At 50.5% G+C, this 18,753-nt stretch overlaps 1 protein-coding gene across 1 annotated transcript in view; it reads right to left on the reverse strand.

Moving 5' to 3' along the window:
• Nucleotides 1–18,753, reverse strand: part of LOC140420062 (solute carrier family 22 member 3-like) — a 63,782-nt gene that overhangs the window by 31,191 nt on the left and 13,838 nt on the right. The window contains exon 6 of the mRNA XM_072504091.1: nt 7,101–7,207. Coding sequence (XP_072360192.1) covers nt 7,101–7,207 — 107 coding nt within the window. The remainder of the gene's footprint in view (nt 1–7,100; nt 7,208–18,753) is intronic.

The raw sequence follows: 18,753 nt of genomic DNA on the forward strand, positions 1-18,753 counted from the left end.
CTTCCTATTGACCATTGTTTTTTGGATTTGGAGGGTGGTTTTCCAGCTGGAAACCCTCCCTTCCTGCCGCTAACCCTCCCCATTTATCTGGCCTGACAACTTGGATCTGGACTTAAGCTTCAGTATCCATCCCTGCAGCTGTTTGCTGTTTTATGGACTTGATGATGACTCGTGAGAGTGAGGCTTCTGTGGTACGGAGGCAAGCTACAGACATTTTGGGAACACAGGTCTTTGTGTGATAGTTGGAAATGGGTGAAGAACATCAGTGGTGGGGCATGACGTCAGTTGTCTTGTCAATGTTCTAGACTCTATTCTCTGGTCGTAGGTTGATGGCTCTCTTTCTCCATTTCCCCCTTTGCCTGTATTATCCTCCTAATGTTGACATGGGTGATATTCTCCATCTCCATCATCAGTCCTTTCACGTGCATCCATGACGACAGGAGCAGCAAGACGCAATCATTCTGGAGATTATTACTAGGTGGTACAAGCAACTAAAAAAATTCCAAAATCTCTATAATCAGCTCGATCATAGCTCCTGTCATCCCATTAATCCATGTATATCTGCAGATGCCTCATTAGAAGTGCCTCCCAGGCCTGGGAGGGTGGTAGAGGCGGTTGGCTCACATCCTTTAAAATGTACCTGGATGGGCATTTGACATGTCATAACATTCAAATCTATCGGTCAAGTGCTGGTAAATGGGATTACGTAGGTAGGTCGGGTGTTTTTCACATGTCGGTGCAGATTCTATGGGCCGAAGGGTCTCTTCTGCACTATCTGATTCTGGAATCATTGTTCACAAATGCAGAGATAACCTTGATCACCAATTAACCATCTTGATTTGATTTTTGATTTGATTTGATTTACTGTCACATGTACCGAAGTACAGTGAAAAGTATTTTTCTGTGGCCGAGGGAACGTACACAGTACGTACATGGTAGACAAAAAGAATAATCAACAGAGAACATTGACAAATGGTACATCGACAAACAGTGATTGGTTACAGTGCGGAACAAGGAGCCACACAAAGCAAATACATGAGCAAGAGCCGCATAAGGTGTCGTGAATAGTGTTCTTACAGGGAACAGATCAGTCCGAGGGGGAGTCGTTGAGGAGTCTTGTAGCTGTGGGGAAGAAGCGGTTCCTATGTCTGTTTGTGCGGGTCTTCAGACTACTGTACCTTCTGCCTGATGGAAGGGTCTGGAAGAAGGCAATGCCTGGGTGGGAGGGGTCTCTGATAATGCTGTCTGTGGGAGGTGTGTACAGAATCAGTGGGGGTGGCAAGCTTGTGTGATGTGTTGGGCTTAGTTAACCACACTCTGCAGCTTCTTGCAATCTTGGGCCGAGCAGTTGCCATACCAGGCTGTGATGCAGATAGATAGGATGCTCTCTATCGCGCATCTGTAGAGGTTTGTGAGAGTCGATGCAGACATGCCGAATTTCTATAGCTTCCGTAGGAAGTAGAGGCGTTGTTGGGCTTCTTGACTGTTGCATCAACGTGAGAGGACCAGGACAGATTGTTGGTGATGGTGACCCCCAGGAACTTAAAGCTATCGACCATCTCCACTTCAGAGCCATTGATGCAGACGGGAGTGTGTGCTTCCTGAAGTCGATGATCAGTTCCTTGGTTTTTCCGACATTTAGAGAGAGGTTGTTTTCGGTACACCATGCAACCAAGTGATTTATCTCCCTCCTGTAGTCTGATTCGTTGTTGTTTGAGATACGGTCCACCACAGTCGTATCATCCGCAAACTTCTTGATTGAGTTGGAGTTAAATCTTGCCACACAGTCGTGTGTATAGGGAGTACAGTAGAGGACCGAGCACACATCCTTGCGGGGCCCTGGTGTTGAGGACTATTGTGGAGGAGGTGCTGTTGCCTATCCTGACAGATTGCGGTCTGTTGGTGAGGAAGTCAAGGATCCAGCTACACAGGGAGGGGTCAAGTCCACGATTGCAGAATTTGATTATTAGCCTTGTCGGGATAATGGTGTTGAAGGCGGAGCTGTAGTCTATGAGCAGCAGTCTTACATTGGTGTCCGTTTTGTCGAGGTGCTCGAGTGTTGATTGTAGGGCCAGAGAGATAGCATCTGCTGTGGACCGGTTGCGATGATATAACTTGTTATAACTCGCAAGTATCTTATGGATTGGGAACAATTAACTTCCCTGTGGCTCTTGCAGAATATGAGCTACCCTATTAAGGGAGTGGGAGACCTCTAAACAATGTTGAGTTTTACAATATATAAAACCGGCCAGTTAGGCACCGGCTAGGGCGAGTCTCAGATGGGATCTACCGAGTGTTGTGTATAATAGTCATTGTAAATAAACTAAGTTGTTCGGAACTACTCAGTGTGGATCCCTTCGTGGCCTTGTAAAACCATCCCAATGCATGATTCAAAGTCAGTGAGACTATATGATTGATTGTCCTATGAAGAGATATCATGGGCGTCATTCTCCGACCCCCGTCGGGTCGGAGAATCGCCGGGGGCTGGCGTGAATCCCGCCCCCGCCGGTTGCCGAAGTCTCCGGCACCTGATACTCGGCGGGGGCGGGAATCGGGCCGCGCCGGTTAGCGGGCCCCCCCGCTGGATTCTCCGGCCCGGATGGGCCGAAGTCCCGCCGATAAATTGCCTGTCCCGCCGGCGTGGATTAAACCACCTTTTGAAGGGCGGGACAAGGCGGCGTGGGCGGGCTCCGGGGTCCTGGGGCAGGGCGATCTGTCCCCGGGGGGTGCCCCCACGGTGGCCTGGCCCGCGATCGGGGCCCACCGATCCACGGGCGGACCTGTGTCGTGGGGGCACTCTTTCCCTTCCGCCTCCACCACGGTCTCCACCATGGCGGAGGCAGAGGAGACTCCCTCCACTGCGCATGCGTGGGAAACTGTCAGCGGCCGCTGACGCTCCCGCGCATGCGCCGCCCGGAGATGTCATTTCCGCGCCAGCTGGCGGGGCAACAAAGGCCGTTTCCGCCAGCTGGCGGGGCGGAAATTCCTCCGCCGCCGGCCGAGCCCCTCAATGTTGGGGCTCGGCCCCCAAAGATGTGGAGCATTCCGCACCTTTGGGGCGGCGCGATGCCCGTCTGATTGGCGCCGTTTTGGGCGCCAGTCGGCGGACATCGCGCCGTTTCCGGGGAATTTCGCCCCATGCCACATTCTTAGACAATAACACGTATGATAAGGTTATTGACATCCCAGCTCAGGTGGACATTTTACTGAATTAAAAACCTTTCTGTTGATGAAATTGATTGAGTTGTTATATGACACATGTCAATATCACATGTTCTAGAATCATACAATATTACAACATTGAGGAAGGCATTTGGTCCATGAGTCGACACCTGGGGCGGGATTCTCCCGTATCCGGCGGGGCGTCCCAACGGGACGGAGTGGCGTGAACCACTCCGGCGTCGGGCCGCCCCAAAGGTGCGGTATCCTCCGCACCTTAAGGGGCTGGGCCCGCCCCGGAGTGGTTTGCGCCCTGCTGGCCGGCGGGATAGGGGCCTGGCACCACGCCAACCGGCGCCGAAGGGACTTCGCCGGCTGGCACGAGTCGACGCATGCGCGGGAGCGCCAGCACGTGCCGGCGTCATCCCCGCGCGCTTGCGCTGGAGGGTTCGTCTCCGCATCGGCCATTGCAGAGGACCACAACTGCTGATGTGGAGTAATAGAATGCCCTCACGACACAGGCCCGCCCACGGATCGGTGGGCCCCGACCTCGGGCCAGGCCACCGTGGGGGCACCTCCCGGGGCAAGATCCCCCCATGACCCCCCAGGAACCCCGGAGCCCGCCCGCACCGCCAGGTCCCGCCGGTAAGGGGCCAACTCTGATTTACGCCGGCGGGACCGGCTACAGGCAGGCGAGACTTCGGCCCATCGCGGACCAGAGAATTTGGGCGACCCCGGTGCCCATTGAATCACGCCGGTCCCCGCCATTCTCCGAGGCGGGCGGCGCCACTCACGCTGGGCCGGTTTTGGGGGGGCGGCAGAATTGGGAGGGTGGCGGGGGTGGGTTTCACGCCAACCCCATGCGATTCTCCCACCCGGCGGGGGGGTCAGAGAATCCCGCCCCTGGGCCTAATTCTCCTACCCGCCCCGCCACATTTCTGCCCCGACCGGCCGGCGGGAGTCTCCGTAACACCGGCCGGTCAATGGGGTTTCCCATTGTGGGGCAGCCCCACGCCGTCGGGAAACCCCCGGGCGCCGGCAGAACGGAGACTCCCGCCGGCGGAGAATGACGCCCCACATCTTTCAAAGAGTAATGCAGTCAGTCCCTTCGCCAAACGCCTGCAATATTTTCTCCTTCAGGTGCTCATCCCGATCCCTTTCGAAAGCTGCTCTTGAATTTGTTTTCAGCCCCCTACCAGACTGCACATTCTGAATTCTGGGCACTCATTGTATTAAATCATTTTTCCTCATGTTGCCTCTGGCCCTTGGCTCTTTAGCGTTTGGAAACAACTTCTTTTCAGTTACCCTATCTAACCCCTTCATGATTCCAAGCAGCTCCCTCAAATCTCCTCTTAGCCTTCTCTGTTCTAAAGGCAACAACCCCATATTTATTCCAGGCTAATCACATAACCATACTCCCTTACCTCTGAAACCACTCTCATAAATTTCTTCTGTACCTTCTCCTGTGGTGCCCAGAATTGGACACAATAATCCATCTGGAGCTGAATTAGTGTTTAATATAGTTTGTCCACTAATTCACCAGTCGATGTCCATTTGTGTTCAATCAATTGCACTTGGATCTGTGAGGATGCTACCTGTTGTCTTTGTTTTGTTTGTTCCACACGGTTTGCCTAAGTAGACCATTAATGACCTTCTCCATGCAATGCCATGAAAATGATGTGAAATCCTCCAAAACAACCTGGACAGAGCCAGTGGCAAAAACCATTCAAAACAGTGGTCACATTCACTTGTATTGACAGTGCTGTTCTCTTAATGGAAGGGCATTGTGGCACCTCAGTCACAGCCAGGATAACTCTCCAATAGCTCCGTTGGAAAGCATAGCCTTCTGCGAGGTAAGGACAGAAAAATGAAATAGGGGGCGAGATTCTCCACTCCCGCGCCGGTTGGGAGAATCGCCTGGGCCGCCAACATTTTCCAGGATGCCGTTCCGACGCCCTCCCGCAATTCTCCCAAGCGGGGAAAACGGCCCCGTCGAGTTCCGCGGGCCGGAGAATCGCCGGAGACACCCAAAATGGCGATTCTCCGGCACCCCCGCTATTCTGAGGCCCGGATGGGCCGAGCGGCCAGGTCAAAACGGCGGGTTCCCCCCGGCGCCGTCCACACCTGGTCGCTGCCGTCGTGACTGGTGCGTGAACGCTGGAGGGGGGGGGGGGGGGCTGCAGGGGGGTGAGGGGGGGATCCTGCACCGGGGGGTACCTTAAATGTGGCATGGCCCGCGATCGGTGCCCACCAATCGTTGGGCCGTCCTCTCTCAAGGAGGACCTCCTTCCTTCCGCGGCCCCGCAAGATCCGTCCGCCATCTTCTTGCGGGGCGGACTTAGAGAGGACGGCAACCACGCATGTGCGGGTTGGCGCTGGCCAACCCGCGCATGCACAGATGACGCCCGTTATGCGGCGCCGGCCGCGTCATCTATGCGGCGCCGCTTTTACGCGGGCGACAAGGCCTGGCGCGTGTAGATGACACGGCCCCGATCCTAGCCCATTGTCAGGGCCTGAATCGGTCGGGATCGGGGCCGTTTCATGCCGTCGCGAACCTCGACGGGCTTCACGACGGCGCGGCCACTTCGGCGCGGGAGTGGAGAATCCTGCCCAAGGCCTTTAGGTCGGTTAGCCCTATGGAGTAGGTTAACTGGAAATAAATTTCTTCTGTGCCTCATCCTAATTTGACAGTCAATCCTCTTCAATTTCTTCCTCTTAGTAACACACGGGGAGAGGTAAATCCCATTGAGAATGGCATTTCCCCAGTCCAAATATTAACTTTTTCCAGGACTCACTATGAATGGCAGAGCCTCAGAGAAGCTGCAAAGAATCAAATGGCAAAAAATCGATGTTGATACAATTCTTCACAAAGCTATATCACAATCAAGATGGTCTCCATGATGTGATATCTTCCTCAGGGTTGCCTGTGTTCTGCCTGTGGAAACGTACCAGTCGCGCAAAGGCAGATTTGATGGCGGGTTAGGGGGCGGTGGAGTTTTGAACATGGCGCTTCAGATCAGTGGCCTGGCACGTTCCTGTTGATCCTGCTGGATGACGAATGGAAGCAGCTACCTGCCTGGCAGCGGCAGGTCACCAATTTGTGCCATTAGCCGCCACTTGGGGCCAGATTGGGGATGTTGCCGGGGTCTTACCAGCAGCAGATGGGCCTCATTCTACAAGCGAAGCATGGCAGGTCCCTGGAAACTGCCTTCCAGCGACAGACAGAAGGCGACAGCAAAGCCTCCTTTCGTTATTCCCTCCCCACCCTTTACCCCAGGACCACGGCTATGGCTGCAGACAATTTGGTGAGGAAGACTCTGGTTTGATACTCATTAGGGGCAAATTCATGGTAATAAACCACACCATTCCATTTTGCCTTTACCTTAACCGCCAGAAAATGGAAAGTGTTAGTATAGTAAATCACATAGGTATTATAAATTGTCACCAGGAACAAATTTGACTCTTATCCGTGATATGCAAATATCTGATTACTTACTACAATCAAATTATCGATGCAAATATTTCTGCATGGATGATTGAGAAACATCTTCACTTGCTCACATTGAACAACAGTATTACTCCAATTTCACCAATACTGCTTGAACTCCAATTGAACTTGCATGGATATGTGCTGGCATTGTGATGATTGCTCATTTGTCACACCCTGATCCTGCCCTCTCCAACATCCACGGACTTTCAATGATAGTCATTGTGTAGTCAAGGGTCAAGACAGGCTGATTTTCCACTGCCTATCACATGGTCTTGCAGCCGAGCCTGGGATTGATCCTGAGAAGTCCTCGTTTTGTATGGGGTTTTATTCAATGATGTTCAAAATAACTCAAGTCCAGAGGTCATGCAAATGGCATGCAACTGTATTTATGGGATCAAAATCGTCTCACCCATTCAGTAATGAACCATAGACTGTCAATTTCTGATCTTACCAGGAATACATTAAAATAAGTGTCCGCTTTCTCATTTGTGGTGTCCGAAATAAATCCAGTAAGGAAGGATTCTTTATCTCTTCAGAACTGTTCTCTCCTCTTATCATCTGAAAAACACCAGTAAGTCATGTCATTGGAATAAAAATGTTAAATTCCTTTGAATCAAATTTTTGTTGGGTATCTGCAATTAGCTTGTTGGGCTGCATGGTCTATTTCAGATTAACAGGAGGCCACAGATGCATGTACCTTAAAGGGGGAATTGCTGGTGTGCTGCCTGTCTGCCTAGATCCTGTGAAGTGCAATCCTGAATGCCGCACAGCCAGGGACTATGAAGCTTAGAGGGAGCATTGCCTATGTTGTATGCATTTTTCCCCATTTTTAAATAAATATCCAGTTCCCGATTGAAAGTAAGTGTACTAATTCCAGGAGGCGCGGAGTGAAAGGCCAAATTGGTTTATTTGAAACTGAAAATAAAGATGCTACTGCGGCACACAAAACAAACGTCCCAGCCCAGGACTAACGGGAACTGCTGGTATGTGAATGTGTCTGGGAGCCACATTTAAAGGACCCGCTAACGAGCCCCAACTGGGTGAGCCTCCGCCCCCTCACCACAGAAACCCATAATCCAAGAAGCCCACGGGGAGATCAATGAGCGATTTCCCCCGTGGTTCTCGTGAAGGCTGGCACAGTCATGATTAAATCATGCTTCCATCAACCTTTCGGGCAATGCATTCCACATCATGACAGCTCACTGACTGGAAACAATTCTCCACATCTCCCCGTTTTCTTTTCTACCCTCTGGTTCCTGACTCTCGTGCCAGTGGAAATGGTTTCTCCTTATACCGACTCGATAATTTTGAACAGCTCTATTAAATCTCCCCTTACCATGCCTTGCTCTAATGAAAGAAATAATTGAATTTATATAGTGACTTTCCCAAAATGCTTTACAGCCAATGAAGTACGTTTGAAGTGTACAAGCTCTTGTGCTATTGGAAGTGATGCAGGTAATTTGTGCAATGTGATAATGGCAAGAAAATTAGTTTCTGAGATTTTGATTGAGGTATAAATTCTGGAAGCTTCATTTATAGGTCCTGCTAACGAGCCCCAGCTGGGCAGGCCTCACCCCTTCATTGTGGGAACTTGTATTAGTTGGGCCTTTGTATTAAAAGGCCTTTGATAAGGTGCCTCACGGGAGACTGCTGAGTAAAATAAGGGCCCATGGTATTCGAGGCAAGGTACTAACATGGATTGACGATTGGCTGTCAGGCAGAAGGCAGAGAGTTGGGATAAAAGGTTCTTTTTCGGAATGGCAACCGGTGACGAGTGGTGTCCCGCAGGGTTCAGTGTTGGGGCCACAGCTGTTCTCTTTATATATTAACGATCTAGATGACGGGACTGGGGGCATTCTGGCTAAGTTTGCCGATGATACAAAGATAGGTGGAGGGGCAGGTAGTATGGAGGAGGTGGGGAGGCTGCAGAAAGATTTAGACAGTTTAGGAGAGTGGTCCAAGAAATGGCTGATGAAATTCAACGTGGGCAAGTGCGAGGTCTTGCACTTTGGAAAAAAGAATAGAGGCATGGACTATTTTCTAAACGGTGACAAAATTCATAATGCTGAAGTGCAAAGGGACTTGGGAGTCCTAGTCCAGGATTCTCTAAAGGTAAACTTGCAGGTTGAGTCCGTAATTAAGAAAGCAAATGCAATGTTGTCATTCATCTCAAGAGGCTTAGAATATAAAAGCAGGGATGTACTTCTGAAGCTTTATAAAGCATTAGTTAGGCCCCATTTAGAATACTGTGAGCAATTTTGGGCCCCACACCTCAGGAAGGACATACTGGCACTGGAGCGGGTCCAGCGGAGATTCACACGGATGATCCCAGGAATGGTAGGCCTAACATACGATGAACGTCTGAGGATCCTGGGATTATATTCATTGGAGTTTAGGAGGTTGAGGGGCGATCTAATAGAAACTTACAAGATAATGAATGGCTTAGATAGGGTGGATGTAGGGAAGTTGTTTCCATTAGCAGGGGAGACTAGGACCCGGGGGCACAGCCTTAGAATAAAAGGGAGTCACTTTAGAACAGAGATGAGGAGAAATTTCTTCAGCCAGAGAGTGGTGGGTCTGTGGAATTCATTGCCACAGAGGGCGGTGGAGGCCGGGACGTTGAGTGTCTTTAAGACAGAAGTTGATAAATTCTTGATTTCTCGAGGAATTAAGGGCTATGGAGAGAGAGCGGGAAAATGGAGTTGAAATCAGCCATGATTGAATGGCGGAGTGGACTTGATGGGCCGAATGGCCTTACTTCCGCTCCTATGTCTTATGGTCTTATGGAAGTGCAACACCTTGCCACAGTGACCCAGAGTTTTGAGTCAGTGAAAGCACACCCATCACAAGTCTCAAGGCAAGTCTTGCTGAAAGATTTAGCAACCTCTCTGGTGAGGACTTTAGCTCTATCGCCATCCGGTGGTATTCCAACTGATTGCGTGCCAGCTTTCTGAAATTTCCCAGTGTGGAGTTGGTGCGATGTCATCACGTTGTAACTAAGCAGCCAATGGCATTAAAGGGTATTCACAGACACTCAAACAGAAAAGAAAAAAAGAACAAAAAATATCACGGGAAGATAGTACAAAACACCAGGGCGAGGCAGAGAACCAGAGGTGTCCCTTCGTCTGTCATCTCCACCTTGTCTGCTTGTGGAGGTGAAGTCGAAGGGTCCAAGCTGGGTGCCTAAGCATTGGAAATGGAAAATGTATATCCCCCAGCTACCTGGTGTCAAAATCAAATACATCACAGCTCCGCAACATGTTGATTTGATGTCAGCAGCCACTGAAACATGAGCTATGATGAACGCTCCCATCTCTCAGAGGCACATCCCGCATCCCTCAGGAGCTCTTACAAACTGTTTTGATATTTCTGGCTACTTTATTCTCACAATCGATTTTTTCCATTTTTATTAACTTTCTGGTGGTCCTTTGCTGGTTTCTAAATCACTCCCAATCCTCAGACTTGTTACTCCCCCCCCCCCTCCCCCTTTAATCTAATGCCATTTTAACTTTCTTGCTGAGTTTTTGTTTTTCAGCTGGATGTATTTTTGTGGAATATTTTGAATTGTAGATTTATCCCCATACCTTTTAGTCAATTAACAGTAGCCGGTTCTCCCCACATACCTATTCTGTTGGTTTTGTTTAAATTTAAGGTTTTGTTTTGTGATTAGAGAATGTCACTTCCAAACATAACATGGCACTCAGTAGTATTATGATCACAATTTCCCAGTAGCTCGTGACTATGATGTTACTAATTAACCCTACTTCATGACACAATAGTTAAATAGTTTTATCTCCAGTCAGTTCCACAACATATTGTTCCAAGACATTCACAAAAACATTCGGCAAACTCATATTTTAGACCATTTCTAAATTTTTTAGAAAATAATATTTTATTAAGGTATTTGAAAATGTTTATAACAGTAACGAAAACAATGACATCAACATGGTAAAATAAACATTTCCCCCCCAGCCCAATCTTCACACACCTCAACCATACAACAATAATTCCCCCCCCTCCCCGCCCGCACCCCCCCCCCCCCAAAACCCCCCCCCCCCCCCCCCCCCCACCCCCCGGAATACTGCATCTGCTGACATTTTTAATACGAGAAAGTCGACGAACGGCTGCCACCTCCGGGTGAACCCGACCATTGACCCTCTGAAGGCGAACTTTATTTTCTCGAGACTGAGAAACCCAGCCATGTCACTATCCCAGCCAGGTCTCTACACTCGGGGGCTTCGAGTCCCTCCATATTAAAACGATCCATCTCCGGGCTACCAGGGAGGTAAAGGCCAGGACGTTGGCCTCTTTCGCGCCCTGAACTCCCGGATCTTCCGACACTCCAAAGATCGCTTCCTCCAGATTTGACACCACCCGTATTTTTAGCACCATGGACATAGCCTTAGCAAAAACCTGCAAACCCTCTAAGCTTCGGGCATGCCCAAAACATGTGGACATGATTTGCTGGGCTTCCCGCGCACTTCGCACACCTATCCTCTACCCCGAAAAACTTGTTCGTCCTAGCCACTGTCATGTGTGCCCGGTGGACTACCATAAATTGTATCAGGCTAAGCCTGGCGCACGAGGAGGAGGTATCAACCCTGCTTAGGGCATCCGCCCATAGACCCGCCTCTATCTCTCCACCTAGCTCGTCCTCCCACTTGCCCTTAAGCTCCTCCACCGGAGTTTCCTTCACCTCCGAAAGCTCCTGGTAAATATCCGATACCTTCCCCTCCCCCACCAGGTAATGGAAAATACTCTATCCTGTATCCCCCGTGGCGGCAGCAGCGGAAAGGCCGGCACCTGCTTTCTCAGGAAGTCGCGCACCTGCAAATACCTAAAACCATTCCCTGCTGGCAATTTAAATTTATCCTCCAAAGCTTTCAAGCTGGGAAAGCTCCCGTCTATAAATAATTCTAATCCTTCTAATTCCTGCCCTCTGCCAACTCCGGAACCCGCCATCTAGCCTACCCGGTATCAACCTGTAGTTTTTATAAATCGGGGTCCAAATCGATGCTTCCTCCACTCTCTTTATCTCCTCCACTGCCCCCAGATCCTCAGAGCCGCCACTACCACCGGACTTGTGGCGTATCGGGCCGGCGAGAACGGAAGAGGTGCCGTTACCAATGCTCCAAGACTGGTGTCTTTACATGACGCTGCCTCCATCCGCTCCCATGCCGACCCCTCCCCCACTACCCACTTCCTAATCATGGCTATATTAGCCGCCCAGCAGTAATTGCAGAAGTTCGGCAGCGTCAACCCACCCTCCCCCCGACTGCGCTCCAGCAACACTTTCTTCACTTGCGGGGTTTTTCTCGCCCACACAAAGCCCAAAATAATCTTATTCACCCGCTTGAAAAAGGCCTTAGGGATGAAGATGGGGAGGCACTGAAAGACAAACAGAAATCTGGGGAGGACCGTCATTTACACGGACTGTACCCACCCCGCCAGTGATAGCAGGAGCATGTCCCATCTCTTAAAGTCCCCTTCCATTTGTTCTACCAACCGGGATAGGTTTAACTTGTGTAGTACCTCCCATTTCCGGGCCACCTGGATTCCCAGATATCAAAAGCTCTTCCCTACCATTCTAAGTGGCAGCTTTCCCAGTCTCTTCTCCTGTCCTCTTGCCTGGATCACAAACATCTTGCTTTTCCCCATGTTTAATTTATACCCTGAAAAATTGCCAAATTCCCCCAAGATTTGCATTACTTCCCCCATCTCCTCCGACGGGTCCGAAATGTACAAGAGCAGGTCATCTGCGTAGAGCAGGACCCGGTGCTCCACCCCCCCCACTCCCCCGAACCAGCCCGTTCCAGTTCCTAGAGGCTCTTAACGCAATGGCCAAAGGCTCTATGGCCAGAACAAACAGTAACGGGGAGAGGGGTCACCCTTGCCTCGTCCCTTGGTGTAGTTTAAAGTACACACACTCGCTACTGGTGCCTGATAGAGCAACCGCACCCAGTCAATAAAGCCCTCACCAAACCCAAACCTTCCCAGCGCCTCCCACATGTAATTCCACTCCGCCCAATCAAAAGCTTTCTCCGCATCCATCGCTACCACCACCTCTGCCTCCCCTCCTTCTGAGGGCATCATAATAACATTTAGAACCCTTCGAACATTGGCCTTGTATTGCCTGCCCTTTACAAATCCCGTCTGGTCTTCCCCTATCACCCCCGGGACACAGTCCTCTATCCTTGTGGGCAGTATCTTAGCCAGCGGTTTGGCATCCACATTCAGTAGAGAAATTGGCCTGTATGACCCGCATTGCTCCGGATCCTTCTCCCGTTTCAAGATCAATGAAATCGAGGCCTGTGACATTGTTGGGGGGAGGACTCCCTTCTCTCTTGATTTGTTAAATGTCCTCACCAGGAGTGGGCTCAATATCTCTGAAAACTTCTTATAGAATTCCACCGGGGAGCCGTCAGGCCCCGGGGCCTTGCCCGACTGCATGCACTCCAGCCCCTTGATTGTTTCCTCAATCTCAATTGGGGCTCCCAGCCCCTCCACCAGGTCCTCCTCCACCCTCGGAAACCTCAACTGATCCAAAAACTGCCTCATCCCCTCCACCCCAGCCGGGGGCTCCGACTCATATAATTTACTATAAAAGTCCTTAAACACCTCGTTCACCCCCGCTGGGTCCAGGACAGTATTACCGTCTCTACTCTTTAATTTACCTATCTCCCTGGCCGCCTCCCTTTTCCTGAGCTGGTACACTAACATTCTGCTTGCCTTTTCCCCGTACTCATAAATCGCCTCCCTTGCCTTCCTCAACTGTTCCACCGCTTTTCCTGTGGTCAACAGCCCAAACTCCACCTGTAACCTCCACCGCTCCCTCAGTAGCCCCGCGTCCGGGGCCTCCAAGTATCTCCTGTCCACCTGGAGTATCTCCTGCACTAATCTATCCATCTCAGCCCGTTCCACCTTTTCTCTTTGGGCCTGTGTCGAGATTAATTCCCCTCTGACTACTGCCTTCAAAGCTTCACAGACTGTCGCTGCAGAGACCTCCCCCGTATCATTTATTTCCAGGTAGTTCTGGATGGACTTGTTAACCCGCCCACAGATCGCTTCGTCCGCTAGCAACCCCACATCCAGTCTCCACAGCGGGCATTGCCCTCTCTCCACACTAACCCGTAGATCCACCCAGTGCGGGCATGATCCGACACTGCAATTACCGAGTACTCAGTCTCCACTACTTTCGCCATTAGCGCCCTGCTCAGAACAAAAAAGTTGATGCGAGAGTATACCTTGCGGATATGTAATAAAAAGGAAAACTCCTTAGTCCTCGGCCGTGCAAACCTCCATGGGTCTACTCCCCCATCTGTTCCATAAAACCCTTCAATTCCTTTGCCGCAGCCGGCCTCCTCCCTGTCCTAGATTTTGATCGGTCCAATTCCGGATCAATGACTTTGTTGAAGTCTCCTCCCATGATCAGGTTATGTAACTCTAAGTCTGGGATCTTACCCAACACCCGCCTCATAAATTCCACGTCATCCCAATTCAGAGCATATATGTTCACAAGTACCACTCGTACCCCTTCCAGCTTCCCACTCACCATTATGTACCTACCCCCCTTGTCTGACACGATTCTCCCTGCCTCGAATGCCACACGTTTGCTGATCAAGATCGCTACCCCCCTGGTCTTTGTGTCCAGTCCTGAGTGGAACACTTGGCTAACCCACACCTTCCTCAATCTCGTCTGGTCTGTAACCTTTAGGTGTGTCTCTTGTTGCATTGCCACGTCCGCCTTCAGTTCCCTCAAATGCGTGAACACGCGAGCCCTCTTGACTGGCCCATTCAATCCTCTCACGTTCCATGTGATCAGCCTGGATGGGGGGCTTCCAACACTCCTCCTCCCCCCCCCCCCCTTCCCGGGGACTAGCCATCACCCTTTTTAGGCCAGCCTCGAGCTCGTGCCCTCCGCTTCCTCGAGTCTCTACTTGGGCTGTCGCCGTTCCCGACCTCCCATTTGTCCCCTAGTAACAGCCCCCCCCCTCCCACCCCCCTATCAACAACACTAAAAACCCAATCCCCCAAGTCAAGCTCCAGCTTAACACCTGTCCACCCCCCATTGCGCTTCCGAGAGTCAGCTGACCCATGCTGACTCGATAGCTCCCACGCCTGGCACCAAGCAGTCTGTCTCCCTATTGTTCACTCCTCTCCCCCCACATGAATAAACATTTTAAAAGCATCACATTCCCCAGTAAACAAACAACAGAGAAAATAAAAAGGTGAAGAAACCATCACTTTAGAAAAAATAGTCACCCAAAAAGCAGAACTAAATTCAAAGCCCATCCCCCCCTCGAACAAGGTCCCTGCAAGACAGATCAACCTTTAACCATCCACACAGCCCATTATTTCACATAGAGCTACTTACATTTTTACAATCCAGCACCCAAATCGCTGCCACAGTACTTCTCCAAGGCTTAAGTGTCTTTTAATTAGCCTCCAGCTTCATTTCTTTAATAAAAGTCCATACTTCGTCTGGCGTTTCAAAGTAGAAGTCCCGTTCCTCATGTGTGACCCACATGCGGGCTGGGTACAGCATCCTGAACTTCACCCCCTTCTAAAAGAGGGTCGTTTTTCCCCAATTGAACCCAGCTCGCCTCTCGGCCAAATTCGCTCCCAGGTCCTGATAAATGCGCAACTCACAGTTCTCCCACTTGCTGCTCCGTTCTTTCTTGGCCCACCGCAAAACGTGTTCCTTGTCCATGAAAAGGTGAAAACGTACCACCATGGCCCTCGGCGGTTCGTTTGCTCTGGGCTTCCTTGCGAGGGCTCTGTGCGCTCTATCCACTTCCAGGGGCCGAGGGAATGCCCCAGCCCCTATCAACTTCTCCAACATGTCCATCACATAGGCCCTCGTATCCAATCCCTCACTGCCTTCAGGGACGCCGACAATTCTGAGATTCTGCCTCCTGGACCTGTTCTCCAGGTCCTCCAGCTTCTCCTGCATTCTTTTCTGGCAGTCGTTCATCATCCCCACCTTGCTTTCCAGCACGGTTATATACTCCTCATGCTCGGACAACTTTTGTTCGACCTCCTGGATTGCTCTCCCGTGGGTTTCCTGATTCTGAACCACTTGATCAATCGAAGCCTTAATCGGGTCCAGCGTGTCCTTCTTCAGCTTGGCGAAGCAATCTTCGAAAAACTTCGCCAGCTGCTCCATCGACCATTGTGCCGTCTCTCCGCTGCCCTTGCTCTCCGCCATGCTTTCCCGCGTTACCGGCTCTGCTTGCATCTCCCTGATAGGACTTTGTCGTCTCACACGACCACTTCTGGTCCAATTCTCCATACACAGAAGGGGGATTTCTCCTCGCTGTCTCACTCTTCACTGCTTTATCCCATCCATGGCCGCCACCGGAAGTCACCATTTCTAAATTTCATTATCCCAGTATGTGTGAAAGTTGAAGTCCCCACAATTAATGCACTGCCTTTATTACAAGCTCCCAAAATATATTGTTTAATTATAGAATCCCGACAGTACCGAAGAAGGCCATACAGCCCATCGAGTCTGCACCGACCCTCCGAAAGAGCACCCTACGTAGGCCCACTCCCCCACCCTATCCCCGTAACCCCACCTAACCTTTGGACACTACAGGACAATTTAGCATAGCCAATCCACCTAACCTGCACATTTTTGAACTATGGAAGGAATCTGGAGCACCCGAGGAAACCCACGCAGACACGGAGAGAATGTGCAAACTCCACACAGACAGTCGCCCAAGGTCAGAATCAAACCTGGGTTTCTGGCGTTGTGACGCTGTGTGACCATGCTGCCCTGCTCTGTCCAATGCACTGACCAATGGTATAACTACTGTCAGGGGGCCTATGAATAATCCCCACCAGTGCTTTCTGACTCTTGCTACTCTAACTTCCACCTGTACTGATTCAACTTCATGATCTTTTGAAGAATTTCTACCTAATACCATCTGGCCATCCTTCACTATCAGGGCTTCCCCTCCTCCTCCTTTGTTATTCTGTCTGTCTTTCTGATTATTGTGCTTTCTCAATATTGAAAATGTTGGAATATGCATTTCCCAACCTTGATCACCTTGCAACATATCTCTGTAATGCATAAACTAAGTGACTTCTGAAGAAGATTCATACGGACTCAAAATGTTAACTCTGTGTCTCTCTCCACAGACCTGCTGAGTTTATCCAAGTAGGAGGAGAAGTTAGGACTGGTGTTGGAGGATGGGGTGTGGAGTGAGGCCCTGCGGAGGGTGAACGCCATGTCCTTGTTTACGATGCTTGGCTTAATATAGCTCAAAGTAGTGCATACGGGCGGCACGGTGGCACAGTGGCTAGCACTGCTGCCTCACAGCGCCTGGGATCCGGGTTCAATTCTGGCCTCAGATGACTGTCTGTGTGGAGTCTGCATGTTCTCCCCGTGTCTGTGTGGATTTTCTCCGGGTGCTTCGGTTTCGTCCCACAGTCTAAAGATATGCAGGTTTGGTAGATTGCCCATGATACATTTCCCCTTAGTGTCCAAAAGGTTAGGCGGGGTTACTGGATTACGGGGTAGGGTGAAGGCGTGCCCTTTCCAAGGGCCGATGCTGATGGGATAGAGGTCAACTTCTTCACACAGTGCCTCAGTATAGCTGGGGGATCTTATGAAGTTTTTAACCTCGCGAAGGTTAAGCAACACTGCTGGGGCCTCCTGTTGCATGCAGATTTACTTGCTGCATTCAGGAGACGCCAACAGTGCTGGAGGTGCACTGGCTAGCATTACAATCCCACAGATGAGGTAGCTACATGTGTTTTGTGCGTTTCCCAACTGGATCCAAACAGGGGCAGGCAGATTACATAGCATTGATGAAGAGAGAAACAAAGTTAATGTGTCCCGTTGCAAAAGGGCCAAGGCTCTTCAACGGCCATTATATCGTCCACGGTGGGCATCGAGTCTGCCACATACCGAAGAAGATCATCAGCGTACAGGAACCGCTATGCTGCACTCCTCCCCCCACCGCCTCATTAACCCCCTCCACCTATCTGAAGCCCAGCGCAATGGATAAAGGTCCTATCACCAATGCAAACAAAAGGGGGAACATAGGACACTCGTGTCCCGTACCCCTGTTCAACTGAAAATACCCCAAACTCATGTTGTTTTTGTGGACACTGGCCTTCGGAGCCTTATATAATGCCAGTACCCATTACACAAATTTAGGCCCTATCCTAAACTTTTCCAGTACCACAAACAAATACCCCCATTCTGCCCTGTCAAAGGACTTCCCGGCATCCAGTGCAACAATGACCTCCTGCTCCATCCCCTCTGCTGGGGACAATACCACATTTAACAACCACCACACATTAGACGACAATAGCCAGCCCTTAACGAAACCCGTCTGATCCTCCCCAATACCTTGCGGGAGTCACTGCTCCAGCCTTAGTGCTAACACCTTGGCCAAAATCTTAGTATCTACATTTAATAGGGAAATTGGGTGATATGACCACACACGCCGCCAAGTCCTGATCCTTTTTTAAGAGAAGCAAGATGGACAGACACTTGAATCAACGTCTCAGGAAGAGAACCCCATGCTAACAAATCCTCAATCTTTTCCACCTGCAATGGTACCAACTGTCCTGCAAACACCTTGTAAACTTCCACTGGGAATCTTCCCAGTCTGCATTTGCCCAATAGCTGCCAAAACCTTCTCCATACCCAAAGGCTTTTCCATCCTTTCCCGGTTTTCCTCCTCCACCTGAGAACACTCCAAGCCTTCAAAAAATACATCATATCTGATTCCTCTCCAGGCCACTCCCACAGATGAGGTAGCTACATGTGTTTTGTGCGTTTCCCAACTGGATGCAAACAGGGGCAGGCAGATTACATAGCATTGATGAAGAGAGAAACAAAGTTAATGTGTCCTGATTCTTTGGCCCATTTCAGGACCCTCTCCTTCGGCCGATAGCTGTGAAAGCACACTATCACCGCTCATGGTGGCTAATTCGCCCGTGGTTTCACTTGGAGCGACCAGTGAGCCCTGTCCAGTTCGAGGTGGGGGGAACCTAATCCTCCTTCCTTCCCCCCCCCCAACTACTTTGCAAACATCGCAGCAAAGTACTCAGTTGGCTTAGGGTCCTCTACCCCCTCTGGCAACCCC

Source organism: Scyliorhinus torazame, chromosome 1 (genome assembly GCF_047496885.1).
Source record: "Scyliorhinus torazame isolate Kashiwa2021f chromosome 1, sScyTor2.1, whole genome shotgun sequence".
Classification (NCBI taxonomy): domain Eukaryota; kingdom Metazoa; phylum Chordata; class Chondrichthyes; order Carcharhiniformes; family Scyliorhinidae; genus Scyliorhinus; species Scyliorhinus torazame.